Source organism: Suillus fuscotomentosus, assembly GCF_016647785.1.
Source record: "Suillus fuscotomentosus strain FC203 chromosome Unknown F5891scaffold_74, whole genome shotgun sequence".
NCBI classification, from domain to species: Eukaryota; Fungi; Basidiomycota; class Agaricomycetes; order Boletales; family Suillaceae; genus Suillus; species Suillus fuscotomentosus.
The window spans coordinates 219916-243147 of record NW_024539586.1 but is presented as its reverse complement, the minus strand read 5'-3'; the positions used below and the strand labels follow the sequence as shown (position 1 = coordinate 243147).

The following is a 23232-nucleotide window of genomic DNA, read 5'->3' as shown; positions in this document are numbered from 1 at the left end:
TCTATTGTCGTGACCCACTACGGCATGAAGCTACTTATATCGTATTGGCTGTTCATCACGCACGTTCCTCTTACCAACTAGTTCACCACCGGAACAATACTTTGATACCGCAGTCTACTTGCATTCAATGGGCCGACGCACGTTACTGTGAGTCGCGGAATGGCGCGTGCTACTCTAGTAACGAAACTGCAAAAGCAGCAGTGAATGATAGCCGGCAGGCCAGTGCCTTGCCTTGCCAGGAAGTGAACGTTGCAGCTGGCAGTGCCACCTGTTCAAATCGCTGGCAGCTGGAAAACATCGGGATCTTTTACTTGAACGTTCGTCTCGACACTGGTCGTTTTGAACGCCTATCGATAACCGGTGTTTTGCCGAATGCCGTGGTGGGCAATTCGAGAGAAAGGAGAGATCTTATATGAATCATGGACTGGCTGAGGTGGAAAAACAGATCCATCTCCCTTCATCATGTGCATTATACTTGTCTATGCCCTCGTATTCACAGAGATTTCTCTGGTTTACGCATCACCATCGCAGGGTCCATTTCGAACTGTGTCTAACAATCATCAGTTCTACGATATCCAGGTGCGTCAGACTAGTGCACTCAAGGTCATGGCTTGTACAAACCGTAATACAGGCTCATCGCGGAGGAAGAGGAAATGTTGTCGAGAGCACTCTACCGAGCTTTGCATGGTATAGTGGACGAGGTCAATGTTTGATTCACCTCAAGCGAACTCCCGTCACAGGGGCCTCATCGACGGCGCCACCACACTCGAACTAGACAATGGCATCACTCAGGCAAGCTCTCACTTCTCAGAGTCACGCATCCTTCTGAAGGGGCTTACAGGATGGTGAAGTCGTTGTATGGCATGACGAGAATATATTACCAGAAAAATGCTTTGACACTGCACCGGTGGTGAGCAGTGTTGTAGAATCAACTGTGATGGTTAACCGACCCGCACAGGTCCCAGATGATCCCGCATATCCTTATGTCGGAAAGTTCATATCAAATCTGACGTTGGCTCAGATAAAGACCCTCGATTGTGGATCAAAGCGTCAAACGAATTATCGTATATACTCCCTTTTTAACTGTAGCCATTGTCGTAAACATTTTACACAGCTCAACAGCTTGCATATCCTGGAGCACGGATACCCACATTACGGGAAGTTTTCGACTTCGTGTCATGCGCAGATCTGTCCCACCAGATCCTTTGGAACATCGAGTCAAAAATTAACGCTCGATACACAAATCAGACTGCCGGCGTGGATGATTTTGTCCAGAAGCAACATGAGATATTTATATCTAGCCCATACTACCAATCTATCACGGTGAGTATGGCTCTGTTACTACTGCCCCAAACTCTAATTGCCTTGCCAGTATCAAAGTTTTGACTGGCGAACTCTGGTATCCATGAAGGTTTGTGTCTCATGTTCGTCCACTTTGCTTTTTTGATCATCAGCTAAAGACATTGGATGATAAACTTATAACTTCTGCTCTTATCGATGAGTGAGTGAATTTCGAGCCAATACATTGCACGCCAACTGTCACCATTCAGGGACACTGCTTTTACGCCGCGTGGCTCAACTTCCCCGTGGCTGGCCGGCCTACGCCTTGAATCATTTCCCGGACCATCACTGTCCGAGCAGATAGCACAAGCCGCCCATGCTATACAAGCGGATATTTTATCTCCTACTGGAACATTCCTCATTCCCTCTTCATCCCATGAGGGATTCTCTCACTTCACAACTCCTGAAATGATTAGCGAAGCTCACAGGTTCGGCATGAAAGTTGTACCCTGGACTGTGAGCACTTCTCATTTCTTCACAATAAACGATATTCACAAATCACCCATTGCAGGTGAATGGCTTAGACCGTGCCGAAGAGCTCTTCAAGGATGGTGCAGATGGAATTATTACGGATTGTAAGTTTCAAGTCACAACAATTATTGTTGATTGCTCATGGAATGCATATCAGACCCAAATGTTGTTAGGCGGTGGGCCAAACAACAAGGACTTCGGGTGGCGCCTAAATATCCCAGACAACGTGTCTTCTCCTGCTTATACCAGCACATGCGTTAGTGTTCTTGATGCGATGCACTGAAGGATATATTTTCCCCATTCGTGTAAGATAGCGATATCACATTCTCAGTATATGATTACCAGGCAGCTTAGATTTCATCAGCCACAAACTGAAAAACCATACAAATCAGGACATCACTACCATGTAAATAAGACACGTACCATCTACGTTCTATTACACTCGAGACTTGACACGAATACATCAAGAAACATGGAACTTCTGTTGGCCTATTGAGGGCTATTGCCCTACGTGCAGCATGCCGCCACACCGAGAACGTAAGTACATATGCCCACATTCGGTCGGCAAGTTGTCTACCACGACTAAGTATAAATAGTATGGTAACTACAACTTATGTATTCGAAAGACTTATCTCAAATGCCACGATGAGAAAATGCTGCGTCAAAACTTGAATGGGGTAAGTTGCTGATCATCATCATCAGTATATGTATCGTTAGTGCAAGGTCATTGACGATCTATGCCACAGCAGCCCTACCCTGATCTTACTTGAATGCAAATACTGTAGTACTCGAGAATTGCCCAAGGCGTACGAGGTCAATCGAAGGTGATATCGTAATGTTTGGGCCGAACGGGATGCATATTCTTCAAGGACTTGGATTGGAGGAAGACCTCATCACCGGCCCAATGGCGGCCATAATTCATGCTTGCAGATATATATGTCGTCTAGTGGCCTCTCAGCTAGATCTTGTAGAGCGTCATGGTTTTGCTTCCACATTGATCATGTGATGGGACAATGATATCAGGAAGTATTGCTGGGCATCATGAAGAAGGTTGATCATCGTGTGGAGCACCAAGGTCGATACTTGAGAACGCAGACTACCCTCTGAAAGAATTATCGTTCGCTGGCGTGAAGGGAGCAAACTTGAAGAAAGCAAACACTGCTAGTAGTATATGGAAAACTGTCAGGCCGAAGTGAGCGAGACTTTGTTTGTGAAGGATGTATGCCAGCTTGAATCGACCTGCGACCTAGCTCAGGCATGGCGGTTTGGTGAGAGAGTTTGCTGACGCACCTGTTTGGCCAGTCTACGAAGTTGAGAACCTACAGCACTGTTGGAATGCGTCTATCGTATTAGTGGGTGCAGCTCATGGTATTCGCCTCATTCCTGATATCTATCTTTCATTTGGGCAGGCTGCCACTTGCTAAGGATGCTACCATACTTAGGTTAAGGAGCATCTCTACTTACTAATAAAGGACCTTGAAGACGCGAATACTGGCATATCGGCTCCGGCAACATTGACAGTCAACTTTATTTCGGATCTGAAGGCTGTATTGAGTGTACTCACGCAATTCTAAAGGGTTCGGCAGCGTCAAGTTGAATAGATCGTTGCTGAGGCCAACCAATATGGAAACAAGAAACGGGAAACAAAGTGCTTTCGGGATCATTACGAGGATAGTAATGAGAATCGCGCTCTACTTCATGAGGGACAGCTCTGTGGATGGATGGATGGATGGATGGATGGATGGATGGATGGACGGACGGACGGCTTGGGTATAAGTGCCTGGAAACAAAGACCAGACCGACCAAAATACACGAAATCAGCCAATCCAGCTAATGCATCTCGTGTTCCTATGGGCATTGGGATGTCTGTTTTCAGGTCCTGGAGGTGGCTCAGATACCTCCGCCTGTCAAAGATCGAACTCGTTCAAGATGATTTGGCCGGGTTGAAGGCCTTCTCCAAGTCGATCCAATAAATCTCAACGCCTCGAGGGTGTCGCCGGAGATAGGTGGCCTTCTTCCATTCGGTCGTGTTATTATGTCACGATGTATGTAGTCATTACAACATGCTTGGTCGCACCAACCAAGTTGAAGCAGACGAGGAAGCATAAAACTTGTTATACTCGTTTGTCTGTGACTAAGATGTCACGGTGCTCGAACTTCCAATCATCCATGGTTGTGGTATTGCAACCTGATCGTTCACATCTATCTTCCACTGCCACGTCCTGTTCGAATGCCTCGAGGGTTTGCAGTTATACCCAGCTATTTGATGCTTATGCGAAAGCTTTGAGTACTGTTAGTGACTGAGTGTATCACGTGGTAACAGACGAACTTGAAGGCTTCCAAAAACCAAACTGTTACTCGGCACTCGTGTGCCCATGTTGAATGACTCAAAGCTTCTCTTACCACAGAAGTACAGCAGCAGGTCTGTAGATTTCCACTTGCTCATCTTTATCTTAGGTTGACGGTCTCCAGCCGCTGAATTCGTTCGCTGGAGATGAGCCACCCACCGATAGGCCATGGACGATAGCCACTCGAACTATGGAAACCCAGCTGTAGAATCAGGCAAAGAACTACCCAGAGGATCATCCTGAGCTGGACCACCTCTTAGAGAGGTGGGATGAGCATCCATCTAATCTTGATGCCCCTGCAGATCCAAGCGTATCCAATACTGATTCTGATGAAGAAATCTTTGAACGACTTGGCCGGCTCAATATCAAGGATCTTGAGCACTCAAGTAACGAGGAACTTCACGTCCTGAGTGGATGATGGTGATGCAAACGGACAACCTGATAATGCCCTTTTGTTTCTCAAGGTGTTGATTTCAATCTTGCCCTTGGTTCATGAAGGCCATCAGCCACTTGACCAGTGGCTACGGAGCGCTCGAGCACTCTTCAGCAACCATAGTAACAGTGAAAGGTTGCTTGCTCATCGTATTGTGATAATAATATAATTGTTCAGGAAATCACAATCGCGCTTTATCGAATCTAGTGGACGCGCCTGCTCACAAAGCGGTTCATCATTCAGCCACAGTCCACAAGTCCACATCATCTAGACATAAACTCGCTGCTTAATATGACATCTCCCATCAACTCATCTTCATTCACAACACGATGTTTTTCACTACACCTGTCTCTACGAGTCCCTACCCTCTCAACTGCCATCTCTGCTACCGCCCCACAGTCTCATTCGCTGTTAGTACTCGTGCTGCCCAGTATCTTGGGGAGCAACGTGAGCGTGCATGGGCTTTGCGGTACCAGCAGGAGCTTGTGAACCAGCCTACCCTAATTGCTCTTCTTGCTCAAGAATACGATGAATTTCCCGACCAGCAGCGCATGATGGACATCTTATGTGCCTGTACGCCACAGGATGAGGATCAAATCGGTGGTACCATGGCCCGCCAGCACGCTGAGATGCGCAGGATGCGAGAGTTGCAGCATTTTGCTGCTTTGCAGGCCCACATCGAGGAGGAACAAGGTTTTGCCCGTCACCGTGCAAATGCTGAGAAATTCCTCGCAGAAGCTGAAGCCTCCCTCAGTGAATTTCTACCTCCGGATCGGGAACCATACCTCAATATCTTTCAGCCTTTCGACCTGCCTGATGTTTCTGTATGTTCTCACGTGTCCAGTGGCTCTGTTTCATGTGACTTACCATGATCACTCAGGTCCGCACTTCCACCTCCAAGGTCATCGTAAAGGATGAGCCTTTGCCTAAGGACGTGATTGAGGGCTGTGCTATGACAGAAAACTGTGTTGTAGCAGAGTACCGGTTTGAAGAACGCGATACGCTCCAGTCGGTCTTTGACCGTCTCTCTGCAGGCACTTCGACCGAAGTTCCTATTGAACGCGTTCCTGTACCATCCACTGCCGCGGAGACTTCTAGTTCCATGTAGGTCAACGTCAACGAAGAGGGATAAGGAAAAGCCGAGGAGATCTCTGGATTTGACGCCGAAGACCCTGTGACTGTTGAGCAACCCGTTCGCCCGATGCATATTGACCTCTCGGAGGATATGAGCAACGTGGATGTGAGTGCATTCTTCCTCTGTTGAGAGCTGTGAGAGTGGGGGATGGTTTCGATGCTTGATTATTTAGTTTAAATATCACTTACGTTCTACATATACTTGGTTCATATCCGTTCATATTTACTTGATTACGGTACTGCAGTATGTAAAAGGAGTACTAACAAACTCAAATGCATATATCTCGTACATTATTGTTGCATGATGGACAACGCGGTGCATCGATGATATCGATCACTCCGTGAGGACAATGGACATGTGATCAGCCCAAACCTTGTCCAATACAGAGCTCACTTGAAGTCTTACATATAATCACATTCCTCATGCAATGTCCCTGATGCTATGACGTTGACTCGACCACACAAAATTATTCATGACATGAAATAAATGAGCGTTCAGTATCTACACCATGTAAGTGCCTAAGCACAAATGACCCTGAATAACCACTGGCTTGGTGGCACTTGCGTCATGCTATTGTTGATTGCATGGATCACGTCGGGCCATGTGCTTGCTTGGACCAGCCTGAGTCAACAGTTAACCCCTCTTCATCGGATCTGAAGGATGTACTCACGCGATCCAAAAGGATCAGGAGCCTTGAGTTGACAATATTGTTGCTGAGGCTACGTGAGGCGGCAGAGATTGGAAATAAATGCTTTCGAGATGCTCATGAAAACATGGTTGAGTCCAACTTTATGAAGAACTGGGTTGATGCCTGGAATTGAGGACTGGGTCAACATGGGCGAAAGTAGTCCCATGTTGTATTCATCCTATACACATGGGCTTCAGTAGGGTGTCCGTCCATGTGTATCGTTGCCATTTATTTCTAGATCCTACCGCTTGTGTTCTCCCAACGCCTCAAGGCTCTCGGAAAAATTCGGTGGCCTTTTTCAAGTTTCAATAACCCGGTCATGTCTCGAAGGCCAAGAGCCTAGCGCAACACCGATATAATATGCAGGGTACCCTTGCCGGTGGAGGTTGTCACATTGGCTTGATCGCACCTGAAGCGAACGAGGACAAGGGAATCGGTGGGACCGTGCGAAAAATTACTAGTACTGGCAAGACCAACGACCGTAAACGTCCGATTGTTAGAAAAATACTCCGCTCGAACAGTTACTAGTTACTTGCAACCACCGCCAGCATCGTCTGACATGGCTTCCTATGCCATCAGGAAATCTATAAATCTCGCACCGACCGTGCGCGCGCTCCCAAATGGGATCCCGAGCGCGCCGCGTCTCAATCTCGTGGCACGAGCACCTTCGGATGGCCATGGTCATGGTGCGGCAGGTCCCCGTGCTGATGTCCCCACACGCTTGACTGGAACAGTCACGAGTCCTTCAGTCGGTCTAGTTTCCAAGACTTTCGTTGGTAAGTAATAATTTTTCGCCTTCCTTCAACTTACCTTCTCAACACTAACGTCGACCCAAACGCGTCCCTTGCCATTAGCTCCTCCCCCCACAACCCATCTCCACCAGCGCCTCATCCACACATCTGTGGCAGTGAAAGATGCTCCTCAAGTGCCTGATTTCACCCCATACACCCCGAAAGACGAAACCACCAACCGTGCCATGTCGTACTTCATGGTTGGCTCTCTCGGTGTCCTCTCCGCTTCTGTTGCCCAGTCCACTATTACTGGCTTCCTGGAGACCATGGCTGCATCGGCTGACGTCCTCGCTCTCGCGAAGACCGAGGTAGAACTTGCCAGCATTCCGGAGGGCAAGAATGTCATCATCAAATGGCGTGGAAAACCTGTGTTCATCCGTCACAGGACCCCCGATGAGATAGAAGAGGCACGGACTGTTGATTTGAAGGCACTCAGGGACCCTCAAAAGGACGAGGACCGAGTAAAGAAGCCCGAATGGCTGGTTATGCTTGGCGTTTGCACACACCTAGGTTGTGTCCCGATTGGCGAGTCGGGTGACTACGGAGGATGGTGTGTTATTTCCTTCCATCACTCAACTGTTCTGACAGTCTCGTTATCTAGGTTCTGTCCATGTCATGGTTCTCACTACGATATTTGTATGCCGCCATGGTTCCTTTGCTTAGAGTTTTACTAATCAAGTTCAATTTGCAGCTGGTCGTGCCCGGAAGGGACCTGCTCCGGTAGGGGTGTTTCCTCTGTATTCCGAATTCATACTGACACTATCTTGCAAGCTTAATTTAGAGATTCCTCCTTATGACTTCAATGACGCCGAGGGAAAGCTCGTTGTTGGATGAGATTAATCATGTGCTGTTTTTACTGTCCTGTCATGGAGTCGTAGACATCACTAGAAGTCAGCTTGCAGTTGCGTCTCATCAAGATTTGTGTGATAATTATTGCTGAGGTGTTCTGAGTATAAGTGACAGCGGCCGGTACACAGTACAGTGAGATAGACAAACTCGTAACGACTTACAACTGGTTGGAATAGAACCTTTGTAAACGCCCGGACAAGGATCGGTAAGCACACAAGGTGAGAGATTCACAGCGCTTGATTCCAAGTCTGCGTTGTGTCCAATATTTGTCGCCGCGCACTGTTTCGGATGAGTTCCTTGACCTTCATGGAAATCACTTGCTTTGCCGTTAAGGACTTTCAGTAGTGATCTTGGTGTGTATTAAGATGAATAATGAAAGTAACCTTGGATTCAGGTATCTCTGAGGAAGAACAACATTGTCTTCTGATCGGTGAATTGCAGATGTACACTAGCACTCCCACAAATGTCTCACTCAGGTGCTTACAGGGTCCTCTTCTGGGCATTTCCGACGCGCAAATTTTGCGATGCTACATGGTATGGAATCAGCTGTAATGATGGATAGGGAGTAGACTGGCTGTAGATAAAATTCGATGTCCTGTGTAATATTTGGTGTAGATAGTGTAGCCTTGACGATGGTAAAAGTTATGAGACGATAGGACGTTGAGCCAAAGAAGCAGAGCTCCGCCTGCTGAGCATACGCGATAACCCGCTCACTGTCTTCTCTTTGGTAGGTGTCTCTTCGTTTATGGCATTACGGGAAGTGGCGCGGGTTAGGCGCTGCCAAAGTTTCGGAGAAACCGATGATGGGGGAGAGGTGGGGGCAGAGGCCGGACCGTCTTTGGAATACGGGAAAGATGAAATACGAACGTTGGGTGACGCCCGCATTGGAATAGGAATAGGAACAGGAACGGGACGTGGTTTAGGCACATATGCAGGTGGCGATGCAGGAAATGACGAATCCGAACTTGAAGATTCTCCGTATCCAGCGTGGGCTTGCGAACCCGAAAGGAGAAACTCGACCGTCTTCTCGTTCTCAAGATCCAGAGCTTGGACGTCGATGGACGTCGAGTCTGAAGTAGGCATGATTGACGTCGTTTCTTCTGTGATACCGTGTGAACGCTCGAATCTTGGATGTACTGAGCGAGTTAACTGGTGATCGTTTGATCCAACATCGAGACCTCCCCTTCTGGATACACCCCCTGAACTATCTCGTCCTGGACCCAAAGTGAATGATGATGGATTTGTCTCTGTAGAGTTAAAGTCCCACGATTCCACTGTTCCATGAGTAACCGTGCTCGGATTATGTCTGCGACGTTCTTGGCGCATTGTAAGGGGTGGGAGGCCGTCTAATATTGTGCTGACCAAATAGGATTTCTTCTTGGCAGACTTGAAAAATGGGGTGAGAAGCAACTTCGCAGCCGTCGGACTGTCAAGGAGATATGAGATATAGAGTGACGAGGTGCTGGAAACAGAAATACCGTTTAGAGGGGTCTTTAACTAGACAGGCATCGACTACGTCCCTGAAAGCGCGTGAATACCGGTGAACACCCCCTACCGAATCAAGCTTCGGCGGTTTACCCTGAACGCTGGAAAGGGTTTTTAAGGAATGTGGTCTAAACGGATAGATTAAACTTACGTCTGCAAAAGGACATTATGAGCACTTTCTCTCGATCGTGGAGGACGACCTTGGGTAAGCTCGATAGCAGTTATTGCAAATGACCAGATGTCAGCCTTCGAATCATAACGATGACCCTGAATAAGCTCGGGCGCCATCCAACAGGGCTGCACAGTTCAGAAATGTTCGTGTCAGAGCATCCTAGGGTCTGAATGGCACGCACGGTCCCGACAAACGATTGTCGCTTTCCCATACCAGGACGCGCAAGTGGGGATGCAGGATAGGAGCTGTTGGCAGGAGACACGGGGTCAAAGTTGATAACACGATTGCCAGTGTCATTGTAAGATCTACTGGACATATCAGCATCATCTGTGAGAGATGCGGCTACCCCGAGGTCGCCTAGCAAAACTGTGCCGTCATCATCAATCAGAAGATTGGCAGCTTTTACTGTCGCGATGGATAAATCCGTTAATATGCAGGTAGCTGTGAAAATGTGGTCATTGTAGCACGGGAAAGGAGATAAGATGAACTCACTTGAGGCCTTCGAGGGCTTGCTTGAGGATGCATTTTACAACCTCTTCTTCCATTCCACCGGGCCAACCGTAATGCATTATGTCGGCGGCGCTACCCTTGTTCATGAGGCGGAGGGCAATATATAATTTATGGCCAACCATCCAGCTACCACGTACACGTAGCACATTTGGGTGTTTTGACAGGGACATGAGTTGTGTCTCCCGCTGTAACAAAGACAGCGACTGAGGGGGCAGTACGTCTAAGTCAAGAACTTTCAATGCGCATGGCATAGGGCGTTGTGGCCCTGGCGGGGGAGGATTATATACAGCAGCATAGACCACAGATGATGCTCCAAAACCGATGGGAGATCCGATAGTGTAGTCCGTGGAACGGTCACTGAATGGAAGTGAGTCTAGCTTATTCACTTGGGTAGTTGATTGCAATGTGCATTACCTATACAATTGCCAATCGTCTTTAACGGAACCGACAAATTTCCTGGCGATATTAACAGTCATTTGGTGAGCCCTGCAGCATACCGTCAAAGCTGCCCTGGAGTGAAATATATAAGTACTGCCACAGAGCCAGTGGGTAGCCAAACGACAGCGGTCACCGGTATATTAAAATTTGCCGTAACTGCGCGAAATTAAGGTTACAACATTAATTTCATATGTATGTCATCGCGTGACAACACCGTCACACTCTGTTCCGGGCATTCCGAGTCCGTTGGTAAACCATCCCTTCACAAAGTACATGGCACCGCATCAACCATGCGCTAAATATCAATACGTACTTACATCGTCCACTCCGAAGATAGTCCCGGTCACAGACCAAGAACTCAAGGATGAAGAATCACCAGCTGACTACAACGCTGGTGGGTATATGGTCATCAAGATCGATGATACATTCAAAGACGGTCGGTATATCGTAGCACGCAAGTTAGGGTAAGTCATCATATTTTTTGCCATACAATTCTTGTTCATTCGACAAGCTGGGGCCATTTTTCAACCGTCTGGCTCGTCAAGGACACTCAGTGGGTATTCCAGTTCTGCAAACACGCGTATGTTCTCATAAAGTTTTTTTTTTTCCTAGCGAGAACCACTACTCTGCTCTCAAAGTGGTCAAGTCTGCTACGCGTTATGCTGAGACTGCACGCGACGAAATCAAACTCTTGTCTCAGGTAGCTGCTGCAAATCCGCACCATGCTGGTCGACCACACGTTGTTTCGTTCCTCGATTCTTTTCAACATCGCACTCCCCAGGACACTCACGTGTGCATTGTCTTTGAGCCCCTCGGAGAGACGCTTCTCGCATTAATTCAACGCAACAAGAAGAAGGGTGTCCCAAAACCCCTCGTCAAGGTCATCGCGAAGCAAATGCTTCTCGGCCTTCAGTATCTTCACGATGAATGCTGATCTTGTTCACACTGACATTAAACCTGAGAACATTCGTGCGTATCTCATTGTCTCTGTATTCATATCCGCCCCACTGACACCTTACTCCATTAGTCATTTCCATACCAGATGTCGAAGCTCGTATTCATGCTGAATTGTCTATGTCGCCGAAGCCAACGTCGCATCACGTAGGCGTTCCTCAGCCCACCAAGTCCCGTTCTGGCTTAACCATTCCTTATCGACATGCTCCTGCATACGAGAGACGCGTACAAATATTTGATTCACAGCCACTATCAAGTCCATCATCGAGATCTGGAAGTATGAGCGCTCACGCGAGTAGCCATAGCTTCCAAAAGCAATTTTCTGGGACAACTCCGATCAGTGGCGCACCCATCAGCCAGTTGCTTAGGAAGTCTGCTAGAGCGGACCCTACTACCATCCTTCATGACTCACCAGTAATACTCTCCAGTAGCCCATCGACTTCGTCCATCATCTCCTCCTCGCTATCCACGCCAGCGGCTTCTAACAGTACTGTTAGTACACCTCCCACCTCGGTGGGAAGTGCAGACATACCCATCCTGACGAAAATGGCCTCGCTTACACTCATGAGTGCTTCGCCGGATGTCACTTTGCGTCTAAATATGGAAAGTGACATGGTCTCCGCGCAACACGTATCTATGTCTCCCCTCATCCAATCACATTCTTCGGATATTCACCACATCGCTTCCGGGCCGTCGCTTCTAACCCAAACTGCTCCGCATCAGTCTTCCGGGCCGTCTCTCAACCGAACTCCGTCGCCTCCTTCAGGGGTGCCCGTTCTAGGACCGCCATCAACGCCGCTTTCTACACCGTTTTCTACGCCGCTTTCGATCAAGATTGCCGATCTAGGCAATGCGACACCTTCTAAGCAGCATTTTACAGAGGACATTCAGACACGGCAGTATCGCGCTCCGGAGGCTATCCTTGGACGGCGTGACTGGGGCACAAGAGCTGACGTTTGGAGCGTTGCTTGTGTTGTTTTCGAGTTGTTGACTGCGGAATATCTGTTTGACCCTCATGGACAAGGCGAGATGTTCACAAAGGACGATGACCACATGGCGCAGATAATTGAATTACTGGGTGATTTCCCGTTAGATGCGAAGATGGGAGGAAGGTATAGTCGTGAAATATTTGATCACGCAGGTAAGTCAAATTGGAAACAGAACTCAAGCAGGGAACTCACGTTACGTTCAGGGGCGCTTCGTTATATCAAAACGTTGAAGCCATGGCCTCTGAATCGTGTCATGACAGAGAAATACCTTTTCTCTGTCTCGGAAGCAAACGATTTATGCTCCTTCCTTGAACCCATGCTTGCAGTCGATCAAAGGGAACGCAAAGAGGTTCGCGATATAGTTGACCATTATTGGCTAGATGTGAAGGACGAAGAGTGGGTAGGCGTTGACAGTTGGTAATGAACTTCATATTTTGCTTGTGTTGGTGTTGCCGTTTTATGGGGTTTATGTGTCTTGGGCTATCTGAAATATACACCCCGCTTTAACTGTTCTTTCACCCTACTTCAACAGTATTTATTCCTTATGGCTGCACGGTATATTGATATCACAATGACTGTTCACGACTTAGATTCAGTCATCCCTTCATTTTACACGTTTTTTTTGCTACATGTATTGCACTCATGATTCTGATTCACTTCGAAACACCTCATGGTAAACTCAATGCGTGTGATCGTCAGGAGGAGTCACTGTGACTAAGTCGAACTCAGTATGATTCACATGATTTTTAATCATGGTGATGTGCTGCCAGCCCCCCACTCGTTTGTTCTTGCCAGAAGTGTTACCTGTTACCTGACACTGACAGATTTATCTGACACCAGCACTCCATCTGATGTTTTGTTGGCGGTTCAGGGGTCTTTCGCACCACGCTATGTTTGCCACGGGCATTGGATCCACGATTAGCTTGCAGACCAGAAGGGTCTTCCCTAGTTGATTGTTGTACTGTAACTATGACATTTCCCTGATGGTCACGGTTGACTGCAATAATACAAATGACGTTGTCATTGAGTCTCTGGAAGGAACAATGCTAGTACACGCAGATCTGGTATGTCGAGTGCTTGAGGTACGCCATGCATGTGCTTGCCATTCCCAAAAGGGATGTCACGGTTCGCTCCGACAGCGCAAGGCTTATAATAACTTTAAGCGCCCATGGGATCATCTCAACACATACTATATCACCCATAAGAGCACTCATCTAGCAAGTCGTCATTTTCCCTCAGGAAGTTCCATCCCGCCCGATCGTGATGCTCACTGCCTCCATCGCGTCCACTCTCTCACTCAGCTTGCTAAAAGCATGCAGTGCAGTGGTTCTCTTGATTTTGGTAGCAAGAGGTTTCGTGTGGTTGATCAATATGATGGTCGTAGCACCTATGTTACCTATGTTTGACCCGCTCAAGAACATTCAGGGACCCGACGGTTCTCCGCTGCAGAACCACCTTCGTGAGGTCATGGAGTATGTGCATATCCAATTCGAGGTCAGTCGTGAGGACACTGAGGAAGCTTTTATCAGATAATCTGCCTTCATTTCAGCCCTAGCATATCTTTAGATATGCATGATACATGGGTCAAGTCGTTCGGGAAGACATTCAGATTTCACAGGTTCGGTAGGGTGAGTGCTTCTCGTCCTTCTTGAAAATACTATTAGCATGGCTTCCGTCCTCTCTCCGTCGACTTTTGCGTTATGTCGCATATCCTCAACTCACCGATCTACGAGAAACCATGAACATTGCCGACGAACGTATTTAGTTCCAAGTGGTTGAATACCAGGTATTTTTGCCATGGAAGGTGCCGAACACAAAGCTTTAGTGAGAATCACACTTGATTTATGAAGAAACAATATTCATATGGTCTCTCGCAGAGGAAGTTGATTGCACCGGCTTTCTCGACTGAATCAATTAAAACCATGACTCCCATATTCTTCCAGAAAGCTGAAGAATTACCGGACCAATGGGAGAGTTTTGCAACTTCTCCTTCATTGGCCGACGATGCGAAATCCCCTCCCCTTCCTGCACCACCTTATTCTCCTTCTCCTTCTTTTGCCGAGGCAGTGACCGACGTCGCTCACTGGTTCTCCCTTGCAACATCTAACGTGATAGGTTCGACAGGCTTTGACTACGACTTTCATGCTCTCCAGTGTGAATCCGAAGAAGTCCATTTGGCATACAAAAATATGTTCAGGATCGTCGACAAGGGTCCCAAATTGCGAGAACTTGTCCAGCTTTATTTCCCAATAATCGAGAAGATATTTGTCAGTGATATCATCAGTTTAGCAGACACTTCACTGATGTATTGTCTTCGTCGCAGCCTACTAATGAAGCCACGCGCATCACAAATGGAAGTCGACGCGTAATCAGCGAAGCTGGTCAACAGCTCATCCAAAGCAAGAAGTTCGCCATTCTTGCTGAAAAAGCGAGTGCGAGCGAGATCGAAGAGAAAGATATTCTTAATCTACTCAGTCAGCGCTCATTACAGTTTTTGTTAATTGGATCTGACATGTCACTTGTAGTCAAATCAAACCTATCGGCAGATATCTCTAGGCGACTTTCTGATGCAGATCTTCTATCCCAACTCTCGACGTTCCTTTTCGCAGGCTCTGACTCTACATCTCTTACTAGTATGTCCTGGTGCATCCACCTCCTTTCCATCCATCCTGATGTCCAAGGTCGCCTTACGCTCTGAACTAAACTCGATGTCTTCTTGCGCATCCAAATCTTCATCAATGTCAGGCCTATTCTGTACCGATCGAGGCTTTGGACTTTAGCACTGACATCTGAGGTGAGGATGCAAGATTGTTTAAGTGAGTATGTTTTTCTTCGCTGCGCCGGTTTCCTGAAAACTTCAGGCCTGATCGCTGGTCTTCTCTGCCTCACCCCGCACGAGCTCCCTCTCATCCAGGAATTGCAAACGTGACGACGTTCTCATTTGGTCCACATGTTTGTCCGGGCTGGAAGTTCTCGATGTTGGAAACCAAGATATTCCTGGCGACTCTCATCCCTCATTTTGTTTTCAAACCTACTGCGGATATACAAAAGTTCAACGCAATTCTGACGCGGCCCTACGTGTACGATCGATTCGAATTCGGCACATGACTACCTGTAAAAATTGAACGAGTAAATCTCTGATATTTGTAGATGGTATATTTCAAGGTCCTGTTGTAGCAAATCCGGTTTGTATTTAGTCTATCCTTATCGTCATTCAAATATTCATCTGATCGCCAGTCTGATAAATTAATGTATAAATCATCATGGGCTAAATGATGGACTATATAGCTCGTGGTGGAGTTTCATCACCGTGCAGGGTCACATTGTTGATGGCGCCGATCAATATATCCACCTCATCCTCTGATGATATGACATACACTGTGTTGTTAGCCGGGATTTGCCTGGTTTCCTCGAGAGGCGCGACGGGACGAGGAGAACCTACAGGAACTTCGTGAATCCAACGATATCCAGTACTAAGACAGATCTCACCTTGAGGCAGAGCAGTAGCCATCCTGCTGACCTTAGGGGTCCTAGGTGCTCTTTGCGCGAAGAGGGGGATGAGTTTTCCGACCTTGCAGACACCACAAACTGGGACATATTCAATGAACCTACGTGTGATATTGAAAGTACATTCGAGAGCAGCTCACCACATTCATCTGGTCTGATGGATTTGCTATATCGGCCATATCTAGTGCCAGACCATCAGACATTGGATTCTAGTGCCGGACCGCAACTCGACTTACATTTTTGAACACTTTTCGCATTCTTAATGAAATTATCAAAGTGGGGCTTCGCTGAAGCTGAATCTCATACTCACTCCATTCGAATGGGTACGAAATCTCATAGTTGTGCCTTGTCTGGGATTACAGCTGTCAGAAGACAGTCACTTTGCGGTGGTGGTTGCCTACCGTGATTTCAATTTCTGGACGCTTGATCATTACCTTGTCGGCCCTAGTGAGGTATCAGATCAACAGTCAGTGAAAACGAAAAGGATGTAGGCACCGACCAGGCTTTGAAGATCTGGCCATGGCCTTCTTTCGGGTTGCCGTTGATGACCCAGGATGCCAGGTGACACATCTCATGCGACAAAGTATTTCGTATCCGTTCTAAAAGCACACAAATCAGGGACACGGTAGAAGCAGAAACAAAGACCTCTCCACCATCACAATCCAAAATCTTGGCGGCCAACTCGATCTCTGTCGTCTGAACACCATCCCTAGACCTGTCATCAAGATGAGCATAATAAGAGATATAGCATAATGACTGGATACTTGTGCCACTTGGCCCTCCCCGCGGTAGTTAAGAGGCGCTTATTCCAATTCAATTTTGTCTCTCGGGGGAGACCAGTTATCGAATACTGTACTATTCAGCTCTTCAAAGAGCTGTGCAGCATATTTCTCGCGACGTCCCTGCTCCTCTGCTTTTCCCTGCTTGGGGATCCTGGGGGGTGGTTTATTTATTCGTGGCGTGCTGTCCAAGATTGCCCGAGGAGTACCAGCCTGCCTCTTATCTTCTCCAGATGAATGTGAGTGAAATGGCCCGTCATTACAGCGAGTAATCGGGAAAGAGGGAATGGATTCATTGACAGTGGATATCTGAGCACGGCGAATGGGTTTGCGTGCACTTCGAGGCTCGTTCCTGCCCGGTCAATATGTGAGCTCGGAATTAGCACTAGTGGGTATGGTCTCACAAAATAAGAATGGAACCATCGTCTGCATCGCTCTCATCAGCATAAAGTGACAAAAAATCTTTCGGACACTGAGCCACAGGTTTCCTCCGCATTTTTGCGGGGCTCTTGACGAGATCAGTTAATTTGTCCGGAAAGTCGGAGGATGTATCACAGGTATCACTATCTGTTAATTCAATGATTTCCAACGATCCACGGAATGGGCTTGTGTTAACAGGAGTGTTCTGACCCCGTCGAGTACTATGTCTTCGTCAAGTATCTGATATCACGGTATCCAAGACATTACTTACCCGTATTTTGTGAGTCTGGATAGGTAAAAACACGTGAGTTTGTTTAAACATATATCTCTGCCATAGAATCTTACGGGTCGTCATCGTCGTCCGAGGATATTTGAATGACTTCAAGAGTGACAGATTTACACTTTCTATATGTGCGGGTCAACGTCAAAAAGTGGTTTTCACGAGAAGGTCACGCACCTGAGTCTCTCTTCCTCGCTATCTGATATCAACTCTGGGTTCAGCCTCTTGATCATTAACCCTAAGTAACGAGTGACAAAGACAGATATCAAGACTAGTCTGTCAACAATATATGGGCACTAAGCCAGTGATAAAATGTTTGACACTGACCTGCAATGGACCATTAATGTGTCTCGCGACTCAAGACGCGCTTGTTCCCAGCGTCCCGTGACAATGTCAACTTGATCATGTGCATTTGAATGTGATAAGTGCTACAATAAGGTATGTTGGCGCCTCATTGCAAGGCCCGCCTAGCTCAATCGGATAGAGCGTCAGACTTTTACGAATTGTACGAGTTTGTGCAAGGCGGTGATCTGAAGGCTGCGAGTTCGACCCTCGCGGTGGGCTAAAGTTTTAGTTCAAGTTTGGAAGGTAATCAATACCTTTGCAGTTCAATATTGCACAGGGTTTTCTGATAAATTCAAGTTTTGGCCTATATGTCCGCCAAATACTGCCGAGGCTGCAGTCGGCGTTTCTGAAGTTCAATAATTTCATATGGCAAAAATTATTGCAGCGGTATACGCATTTAAAGTCTTCTGACTTTCTAACCCTCCTCTACTTCCTCCTCCGCAATAAGCCTCTCTGCCTCAAGCGCGGCCATGCACCCACTCCCCGCACTAGTGATAGCCTGTCTATATTTCTTATCCTGCACATCGCCAGCGGCAAACACGCCCTTGACGCTCGTCTGCGTCGTTCCAGGGACAGTGATGACATACCCATCAAGGTCCGTTTGCAGCTGGGAGCGCACGAGGGACGTAGCTGGTTCATGTCCGATCGCATAGAAAAGTCCGCGCACTGGTAGATCATGTTCTTCCCCTGTCCTTACGTTTTTGATGCGGAGGTTGTTGAGGAGGTTGCCGTCGCCTTGGCATTCGGTTGCGACGGTGTTCCAAAGAATCGTCTGTGGAAGCGTATAAGAGGTGGTAAGTAATGGGGTATGGGAATAGAGGGAGACATACAATCTTGGGGTGATTCATGAGGCGCTTGGCCATAGTTTTAGAAGCACGGAGTTCGCTACGGCGGACAAGGACATACACGTGGGAGCTGTATTTTGTCAGATCTGCCAGAATTTGATGTTTGATTTTCGATCTCAGGATTGAAATATCTTACAGGTCGCTTCTTCTGCTGCAGAATCACCACCACCGATGACAGCTAGCGGTTGATTCCTGAAGATAGGGACGGCAGCATCGCAGACTGCACACGCGCTGATGCCGCTCTGCCAGTATGTGACTTCGCCCTTGAGTCCTAGCCTCTTCGCGCTCGCACCAGTTGCGATGATGATCGCATCGGCAGTTTCTGCTTTGTCGTGTTCCTCACCCTCTCGCCAGTAACGGAAGGGGCGTGCAGAGAGATCGACCTTGGAAACGGTCTCTGTGATGATCCGCGTTCCGAAGCGAATGGACTGCTCGCGAAACCTATCCATAAGCTCGGGACCAAGGATGCCAGATGGGAAACCGGGATAGTTCTCGACTGCAGTGATAGATGAGATGCAGTGAAGATAAGGGCGGGATGGGGTGTGTACGTACCATCTGTGGTTGTGGTAAGTTGACCACCGGCAGCGAAACCATTTGCCATAAAGCCCTCAAACAGGACAGGGTTGATGTTCGCGCGCGCAAGATATACAGCCGCGGTGTGTCCTGCAGGACCTGACCCAATAATAACCTGCGCATGGGTGAGTGTTGGGGAATGATAGAAACGAAATGGATGATACAGACGACTTTTGAATGCATCTTTGTGCTCTTTGGGACTTTTCTATCTGTGAGTGAGGCCATGTTTGAGTGATCTAGCGCGATCCAGAGGGGAGGCAGTTATAGTTGCGAAAGGAAGGGGCCTTGCCAAATTGCAGGAAGCGAACTAGAGAAAGCATATCTCTCTAACTTTTGCCTGGTTGTCGGGAAAAAACTAAGGGCCATGACGCCGGATTACGGGTTTGGTTAGCGCGCTCCGAGTATAAGACCTAGGCCTTGAATGACTACAAATTTGGTGTTGCAGCGGGCTACGTGCAACGTAAGGCTGTCAGAAGATCATCAAAAAATTATCAAGACATGGACCTTAAAAGTTAGAGCCGGGATATTTTTTTGTCCGACATTGTTCGTCGACAAACACTTTCCACATGCTCAGACAGAGACTAGTGCACCACCATTACTGACATAGCTGCTATGGCGCAAGTACTAAAATGATGCAAAAACATTAGCCCACCGCGAGGGTCGAACTCGCAGCCTTCAGATCGCCTAGTCATAAGAGTCTGACGCTCTATCCGATTGAGCTAGGCGGGCGATGTCAAAATGTCCACGTGTACCTGTATAAGGCACAGGAAGAATAAAAGACACTGCGTTCACCTAATACGAAGATTCAATGGGTCTGACTAGGGGAGACTACTTATCTACAGATATTCAAAACAGAGAGCAAATGTATAGCATTGTTCGTACAACACATTGATCAAACACCGACCCTGTGGCAAAATTCAAGCCGTGCACTAATATCAAAATAAACAACTTACCGATGCACGACCTTTTTCTGCAATACACATGGGTTATCATCTCATTTTTGTGGTACGACATAGAATACTCACCTGACCAGAGAATCGTATCACCTCCCTCTTCTCAAGGATGAAGAGTGTTCGTTCCAGTGCGTGATTCGAGTAGCCCTGTTGCGTTACAAATTCCCTTACTAAACTTTGGTAACTCGTACTCCAGCCCACAGGAAGACGTCTGCGCAATTCCTTCTCTATCCGCGACATCTCGTCATTCAGCTCGCCGCGAGACATACCATCAATGGAACCCGCCGAGACAGCGTCCATCGTGGAGAACTTGAAAAGCCGGATGGCTTCCTCGACATGATGATTTTGAACAGTGGGTGATAATGTCATCTTGGCAAGCGATTCCGATATTCGGATGATGGCTTCTAATTGGCTGTGAAACGCATTAATCTCAACAGCAGTGAATCTGGAAATTGATACCAACCGAACTGTTATGGGAATTGAACTCCGTTCGTCATTATCGCGTTCCACTTGCTGAACCTGCTTCCGAAGACTAACAAAATGACTGCTAAGCATTTCTTGAGCATCTGGAGATAACCGCGGCGCGCATTTGCTGGAGACCACATAATTAGCTTGATTATCTTACAACAATAGGGGATAATTCAAACCTCTTGCAATACGAGATATACCGCTTCATTTTGTCAATGTCAATTTCGCCAACAGCTTCTCCATTGTCGTCTGTACTCTGATTCGGCCTGTTCATGTGGATGTTCATGACGTGCTTGGCAATCATCTAAATATTCGGTCTTGAGTAAAGGTTTAGGATTAAGGAAGTGGACACTGACACGATCTCGTTGTTCGTTATGCTCGTCTTTGACGATGAAAATCATATCAAAACGTGACAAAATGGTTGTTTGAAAGTCGATGTTCTGGATGCTATGTCAGCAAACTGTAAACCCCCCTCGTGAAGCAGAATACCTCGCCAGGGCTCCGACCCTCATCATATCGTCCCCAAACTGGATTTGCTGCTGCAAGGACACTTGTTCGGGAGTTCAGCACCGTCGTGATACCAGCCTTCGCTATCGAAATGGTTTGCTGCTCCATAGCCTCATGGATGGCAACCCGATCCTCATCACGCATTTTGTCAAATTCGTCTATACAGACAACCCCAGTATCTGCAAGAACCATGGCACCACCCTCGAGATAGAATTCGCGCTGCGATGCGATGCGAAAAGTTAAAGAGCACAAATTTCTGTAAAGGAATTGACACTTACAGAAACTGCATCCCGCTGGACGACAGCTGTTAATCCAGCTGCGCTAGAACCCTTTCCAGAGGTGTACACGGCGATCGGTGCAACCTGCAGGATGCGATGAGAGGGCGTACAGCGCGGGATTGGTGCTTCTCATACCTTCTCAACGAACTTGAGCAGTTGACTCTTTGCTGTCCCTGGATCTCCGAGCAAAAGAACATTGATATCGCCTCTCAATCGCATACCATCTGGTAAGACCTTCTTAGAGCCACCGAAAAGCAGACACGTAATCGCCTTCTTGATGTCTGCAAGAGCAATGAGCAAGGATCAAAAAGTCAGTTCGCAGTTCGCGACAAACCGAGGCTGCCATAAATACTCGGACCAACACTCTTAGCAAAACGTTCATAGAAGCCATCGCTGCGTGCCATTTCACCAAATTCTTCCTCCTCTTCAGGAGTGAATTGCACTCCAAAGGGATTCGAGGCGCCACCACCGGCAGTCGGCGAGGACATTTCAATGTGAACAAGACGAAGATAAGGTTGTCGAAGTGCAGCAGGACCAGCAGATTTCTGTCATAATTTAATATGTGTATCGGGGAAAAATTGAGATGATACTCACGTTCTTTGCCGAACTGAAAGTAGAATAAATCCCAGTCGCGACTATTCGTGAGCCAGGGACGACCTTGCCCGTTAGGTATCGGTCTGCAGAGAGAAGCATGTGCCGTGGAAGTTCACCAACTGGAACCATGTCTGGTGCCTCTTGCAGTTTCAGAGTCTGCTGGTCAACAAAAGTTGACTTTGAGTGAACAATGATGTAAGGGTCTATTGGGCAATCCTTCTTCTGATTCTCCAACTCTGGTGCATCACAAACTCTGGGTAGGCCTCGATCTGAACCATTGCCTATTCCTCCAAGGCCGCCAGCAGGGTATACAACTTTTGTGGACCGGCAAGCACGACATTGAAGATGAAGCTTTGTTGCTCGCGAGGAAAGGACAGAGGCGGAAATAACGATTCCTGGTATACGGACCAACTTGTTCATCGTATTTGCTGTTAAGTCGCGAACACGTTGCATCTGGAGGCCAGATTTGATGGTGATTTGAACTCTGGGGATTGATTGAAGAGCAGCCTCTGCGCGTTCATCAGAGCCACCAGCTAGCGGGAATAGGATAGTACGAGCCGCTTTAGTAGCCGCGTTTTCAAACTGTAAATGATCTGAGCTTCAAGTACAAGAACACGGGAAATGTACTTACCAGCGGCAATATATCTGCCGGTCTGTCCTGAATTGCATGCGCTAACTCATCATTATACAAACCAACATGACGAAGATCGACCTCCAGCTGGTATTGCTTAAGGAGCAAGTTTGCACGAAGCTGATCTCTGCAAGCTTATTTAATAACTGTCAGACACTCGGGAGATAATAAAACTGACCTGTAGATGAATTCGCCTCCGACGCGATATTGCAACAAAAACTCTAACAAGAGTTTCTCAGTCTGGGATGGAGAGTCAGTAGATGCAACAGCTGGTGGGTCGTGGACCGAGACGGTGAACACATGATTTCCGTCGAAACCTGACATTTATGAGCGAAACAGAAAAGAGTAACTTATCTTCAATGAATGGATATGGAAGACGCGAAGGTAATATTATCCTTTAGGGCAGACAAATACGCGACATCAGACGGATATGAATATCTATATATAT

At 47.4% G+C, this 23232-nt stretch overlaps 9 protein-coding genes and 2 non-coding genes across 11 annotated transcripts; 7 read left to right on the top strand and 4 right to left on the bottom strand.

Annotated features, from left to right (window-relative positions):
* The first annotated feature begins 84 nt into the window (after positions 1 to 84).
* Positions 85 to 2118, top strand: F5891DRAFT_706054 (PLC-like phosphodiesterase). Its single transcript, XM_041372885.1, has 11 exons — positions 85 to 579; positions 632 to 687; positions 741 to 792; positions 842 to 910; positions 959 to 1064; positions 1115 to 1323; positions 1373 to 1411; positions 1461 to 1501; positions 1551 to 1797; positions 1853 to 1916; positions 1970 to 2118. Exons 1-11 carry the CDS (start codon positions 463 to 465, stop codon positions 2071 to 2073), a joined length of 1104 nt encoding a protein of 367 aa, XP_041220469.1. The 5' UTR covers positions 85 to 462; the 3' UTR covers positions 2074 to 2118.
* Positions 2119 to 4922: 2804 nt separating this feature from the next.
* F5891DRAFT_984742 (uncharacterized protein) lies at positions 4923 to 5701 on the top strand (the record flags this gene model as incomplete). The annotated part of the gene is made up of 2 exons (XM_041377488.1): positions 4923 to 5417; positions 5474 to 5701. The coding sequence occupies 2 exons, from the start codon at positions 4923 to 4925 to the stop codon at positions 5699 to 5701; spliced, it is 723 nt and encodes a 240-aa protein (XP_041220468.1).
* A 1215-nt stretch (positions 5702 to 6916) lies between these two features.
* Positions 6917 to 8230, top strand: F5891DRAFT_705901 (Rieske [2Fe-2S] iron-sulfur domain-containing protein). Its single transcript, XM_041372884.1, has 4 exons — positions 6917 to 7192; positions 7271 to 7757; positions 7809 to 7843; positions 7899 to 8230. Exons 1-4 carry the CDS (start codon positions 6976 to 6978, stop codon positions 8039 to 8041), a joined length of 882 nt encoding a protein of 293 aa, XP_041220467.1. The 5' UTR covers positions 6917 to 6975; the 3' UTR covers positions 8042 to 8230.
* Positions 8199 to 10786, bottom strand: F5891DRAFT_1060990 (kinase-like protein). Its single transcript, XM_041362916.1, has 7 exons — positions 10638 to 10786; positions 10206 to 10580; positions 10120 to 10154; positions 9895 to 10079; positions 9693 to 9838; positions 9535 to 9642; positions 8199 to 9482 (listed from the first exon to the last, which is right to left on the bottom strand). The coding sequence occupies exons 1-7, from the start codon at positions 10697 to 10699 to the stop codon at positions 8699 to 8701; spliced, it is 1695 nt and encodes a 564-aa protein (XP_041220466.1). The 5' UTR covers positions 10700 to 10786; the 3' UTR covers positions 8199 to 8698.
* A 94-nt stretch (positions 10787 to 10880) lies between these two features.
* On the top strand, positions 10881 to 13287 carry F5891DRAFT_1060988 (kinase-like protein). Its single transcript, XM_041362915.1, has 6 exons — positions 10881 to 11125; positions 11173 to 11214; positions 11274 to 11541; positions 11624 to 11630; positions 11689 to 12756; positions 12808 to 13287. Exons 1-6 carry the CDS (start codon positions 10935 to 10937, stop codon positions 13023 to 13025), a joined length of 1794 nt encoding a protein of 597 aa, XP_041220465.1. The 5' UTR covers positions 10881 to 10934; the 3' UTR covers positions 13026 to 13287.
* Positions 13288 to 13782: 495 nt separating this feature from the next.
* F5891DRAFT_705830 (uncharacterized protein) lies at positions 13783 to 14269 on the top strand. The gene has a single exon (XM_041372882.1). It carries the CDS (start codon positions 13868 to 13870, stop codon positions 14135 to 14137), a length of 270 nt encoding a protein of 89 aa, XP_041220464.1. The 5' UTR covers positions 13783 to 13867; the 3' UTR covers positions 14138 to 14269.
* F5891DRAFT_705851 (cytochrome P450) lies at positions 14235 to 15567 on the top strand. The gene is made up of 4 exons (XM_041372883.1): positions 14235 to 14428; positions 14482 to 14871; positions 14928 to 15078; positions 15151 to 15567. Exons 1-4 carry the CDS (start codon positions 14402 to 14404, stop codon positions 15300 to 15302), a joined length of 720 nt encoding a protein of 239 aa, XP_041220463.1. The 5' UTR covers positions 14235 to 14401; the 3' UTR covers positions 15303 to 15567.
* A 263-nt stretch (positions 15568 to 15830) lies between these two features.
* On the bottom strand, positions 15831 to 19900 carry F5891DRAFT_1281438 (uncharacterized protein). Its single transcript, XM_041370470.1, has 18 exons — positions 19522 to 19900; positions 19333 to 19468; positions 18917 to 19276; positions 18766 to 18866; positions 18356 to 18707; positions 17768 to 17828; positions 17656 to 17715; positions 17582 to 17596; positions 17295 to 17531; positions 16963 to 17242; positions 16876 to 16913; positions 16611 to 16826; positions 16513 to 16555; positions 16422 to 16461; positions 16348 to 16369; positions 16252 to 16292; positions 16094 to 16192; positions 15831 to 16042 (listed from the first exon to the last, which is right to left on the bottom strand). The coding sequence occupies exons 1-18, from the start codon at positions 19576 to 19578 to the stop codon at positions 15885 to 15887; spliced, it is 2316 nt and encodes a 771-aa protein (XP_041220462.1). The 5' UTR covers positions 19579 to 19900; the 3' UTR covers positions 15831 to 15884.
* On the top strand, positions 18052 to 18154 carry F5891DRAFT_t106. Its single transcript has one exon. It is a non-coding gene; the product is annotated as a tRNA-Lys (tRNA).
* Positions 19901 to 19998: 98 nt separating the features above from the next.
* F5891DRAFT_t105 lies at positions 19999 to 20082 on the bottom strand. Its single transcript has one exon. It is a non-coding gene; the product is annotated as a tRNA-Lys (tRNA).
* F5891DRAFT_1281437 (MCM-domain-containing protein) lies at positions 20079 to 23168 on the bottom strand. The gene is made up of 13 exons (XM_041370469.1): positions 22963 to 23168; positions 22785 to 22911; positions 22154 to 22735; positions 21894 to 22104; positions 21695 to 21840; positions 21560 to 21643; positions 21264 to 21500; positions 21131 to 21214; positions 20954 to 21078; positions 20770 to 20898; positions 20379 to 20718; positions 20307 to 20323; positions 20079 to 20258 (listed from the first exon to the last, which is right to left on the bottom strand). The coding sequence occupies exons 1-13, from the start codon at positions 23106 to 23108 to the stop codon at positions 20246 to 20248; spliced, it is 2241 nt and encodes a 746-aa protein (XP_041220461.1). The 5' UTR covers positions 23109 to 23168; the 3' UTR covers positions 20079 to 20245.
* Between the last annotated feature and the right edge of the window lie 64 nt (positions 23169 to 23232).

Coding starts and splice junctions, on each gene's coding strand:
- F5891DRAFT_706054 (XM_041372885.1), top strand. CDS start 463: ATGTGCATTATACTTGTCTATGCCCTCGTATTCACAGAGATTTCTCTG. Junction 688..740: donor ACTCTACCGAGCTTTGCATG/GTATAGTGGACG, acceptor CTCCCGTCACAG/GGGCCTCATCGACGGCGCCA. Junction 1,917..1,969: donor AGATGGAATTATTACGGATT/GTAAGTTTCAAG, acceptor AATGCATATCAG/ACCCAAATGTTGTTAGGCGG.
- F5891DRAFT_705901 (XM_041372884.1), top strand. CDS start 6,976: ATGGCTTCCTATGCCATCAGGAAATCTATAAATCTCGCACCGACCGTG. Junction 7,758..7,808: donor TCGGGTGACTACGGAGGATG/GTGTGTTATTTC, acceptor CTCGTTATCTAG/GTTCTGTCCATGTCATGGTT. Junction 7,844..7,898: donor TGGTTCTCACTACGATATTT/GTATGCCGCCAT, acceptor TTCAATTTGCAG/CTGGTCGTGCCCGGAAGGGA.
- F5891DRAFT_1060990 (XM_041362916.1), bottom strand. CDS start 10,699: ATGACTGTTAATATCGCCAGGAAATTTGTCGGTTCCGTTAAAGACGAT. Junction 10,581..10,637: donor GACGATTGGCAATTGTATAG/GTAATGCACATT, acceptor ACTTCCATTCAG/TGACCGTTCCACGGACTACA. Junction 9,643..9,692: donor CATAATGTCCTTTTGCAGAC/GTAAGTTTAATC, acceptor AACCCTTTCCAG/CGTTCAGGGTAAACCGCCGA.
- F5891DRAFT_1060988 (XM_041362915.1), top strand. CDS start 10,935: ATGGCACCGCATCAACCATGCGCTAAATATCAATACGTACTTACATCG. Junction 11,126..11,172: donor ATCGTAGCACGCAAGTTAGG/GTAAGTCATCAT, acceptor TCATTCGACAAG/CTGGGGCCATTTTTCAACCG. Junction 12,757..12,807: donor TGAAATATTTGATCACGCAG/GTAAGTCAAATT, acceptor CGTTACGTTCAG/GGGCGCTTCGTTATATCAAA.
- F5891DRAFT_705830 (XM_041372882.1), top strand. CDS start 13,868: ATGCTCACTGCCTCCATCGCGTCCACTCTCTCACTCAGCTTGCTAAAA.
- F5891DRAFT_705851 (XM_041372883.1), top strand. CDS start 14,402: ATGGAAGGTGCCGAACACAAAGCTTTA. Junction 14,872..14,927: donor CAATAATCGAGAAGATATTT/GTCAGTGATATC, acceptor TCTTCGTCGCAG/CCTACTAATGAAGCCACGCG. Junction 15,079..15,150: donor AGATATTCTTAATCTACTCA/GTCAGCGCTCAT, acceptor ACCTATCGGCAG/ATATCTCTAGGCGACTTTCT.
- F5891DRAFT_1281438 (XM_041370470.1), bottom strand. CDS start 19,578: ATGGCCTCACTCACAGATAGAAAAGTCCCAAAGAGCACAAAGATGCAT. Junction 19,469..19,521: donor CAAAGATGCATTCAAAAGTC/GTCTGTATCATC, acceptor ACCCATGCGCAG/GTTATTATTGGGTCAGGTCC. Junction 16,043..16,093: donor GGCTACTGCTCTGCCTCAAG/GTGAGATCTGTC, acceptor AAGTTCCTGTAG/GTTCTCCTCGTCCCGTCGCG.
- F5891DRAFT_1281437 (XM_041370469.1), bottom strand. CDS start 23,108: ATGTCAGGTTTCGACGGAAATCATGTGTTCACCGTCTCGGTCCACGAC. Junction 22,912..22,962: donor GGAGGCGAATTCATCTACAG/GTCAGTTTTATT, acceptor ATAAGCTTGCAG/AGATCAGCTTCGTGCAAACT. Junction 21,501..21,559: donor TCCAGCGGGATGCAGTTTCT/GTAAGTGTCAAT, acceptor ATCGCATCGCAG/CGCGAATTCTATCTCGAGGG.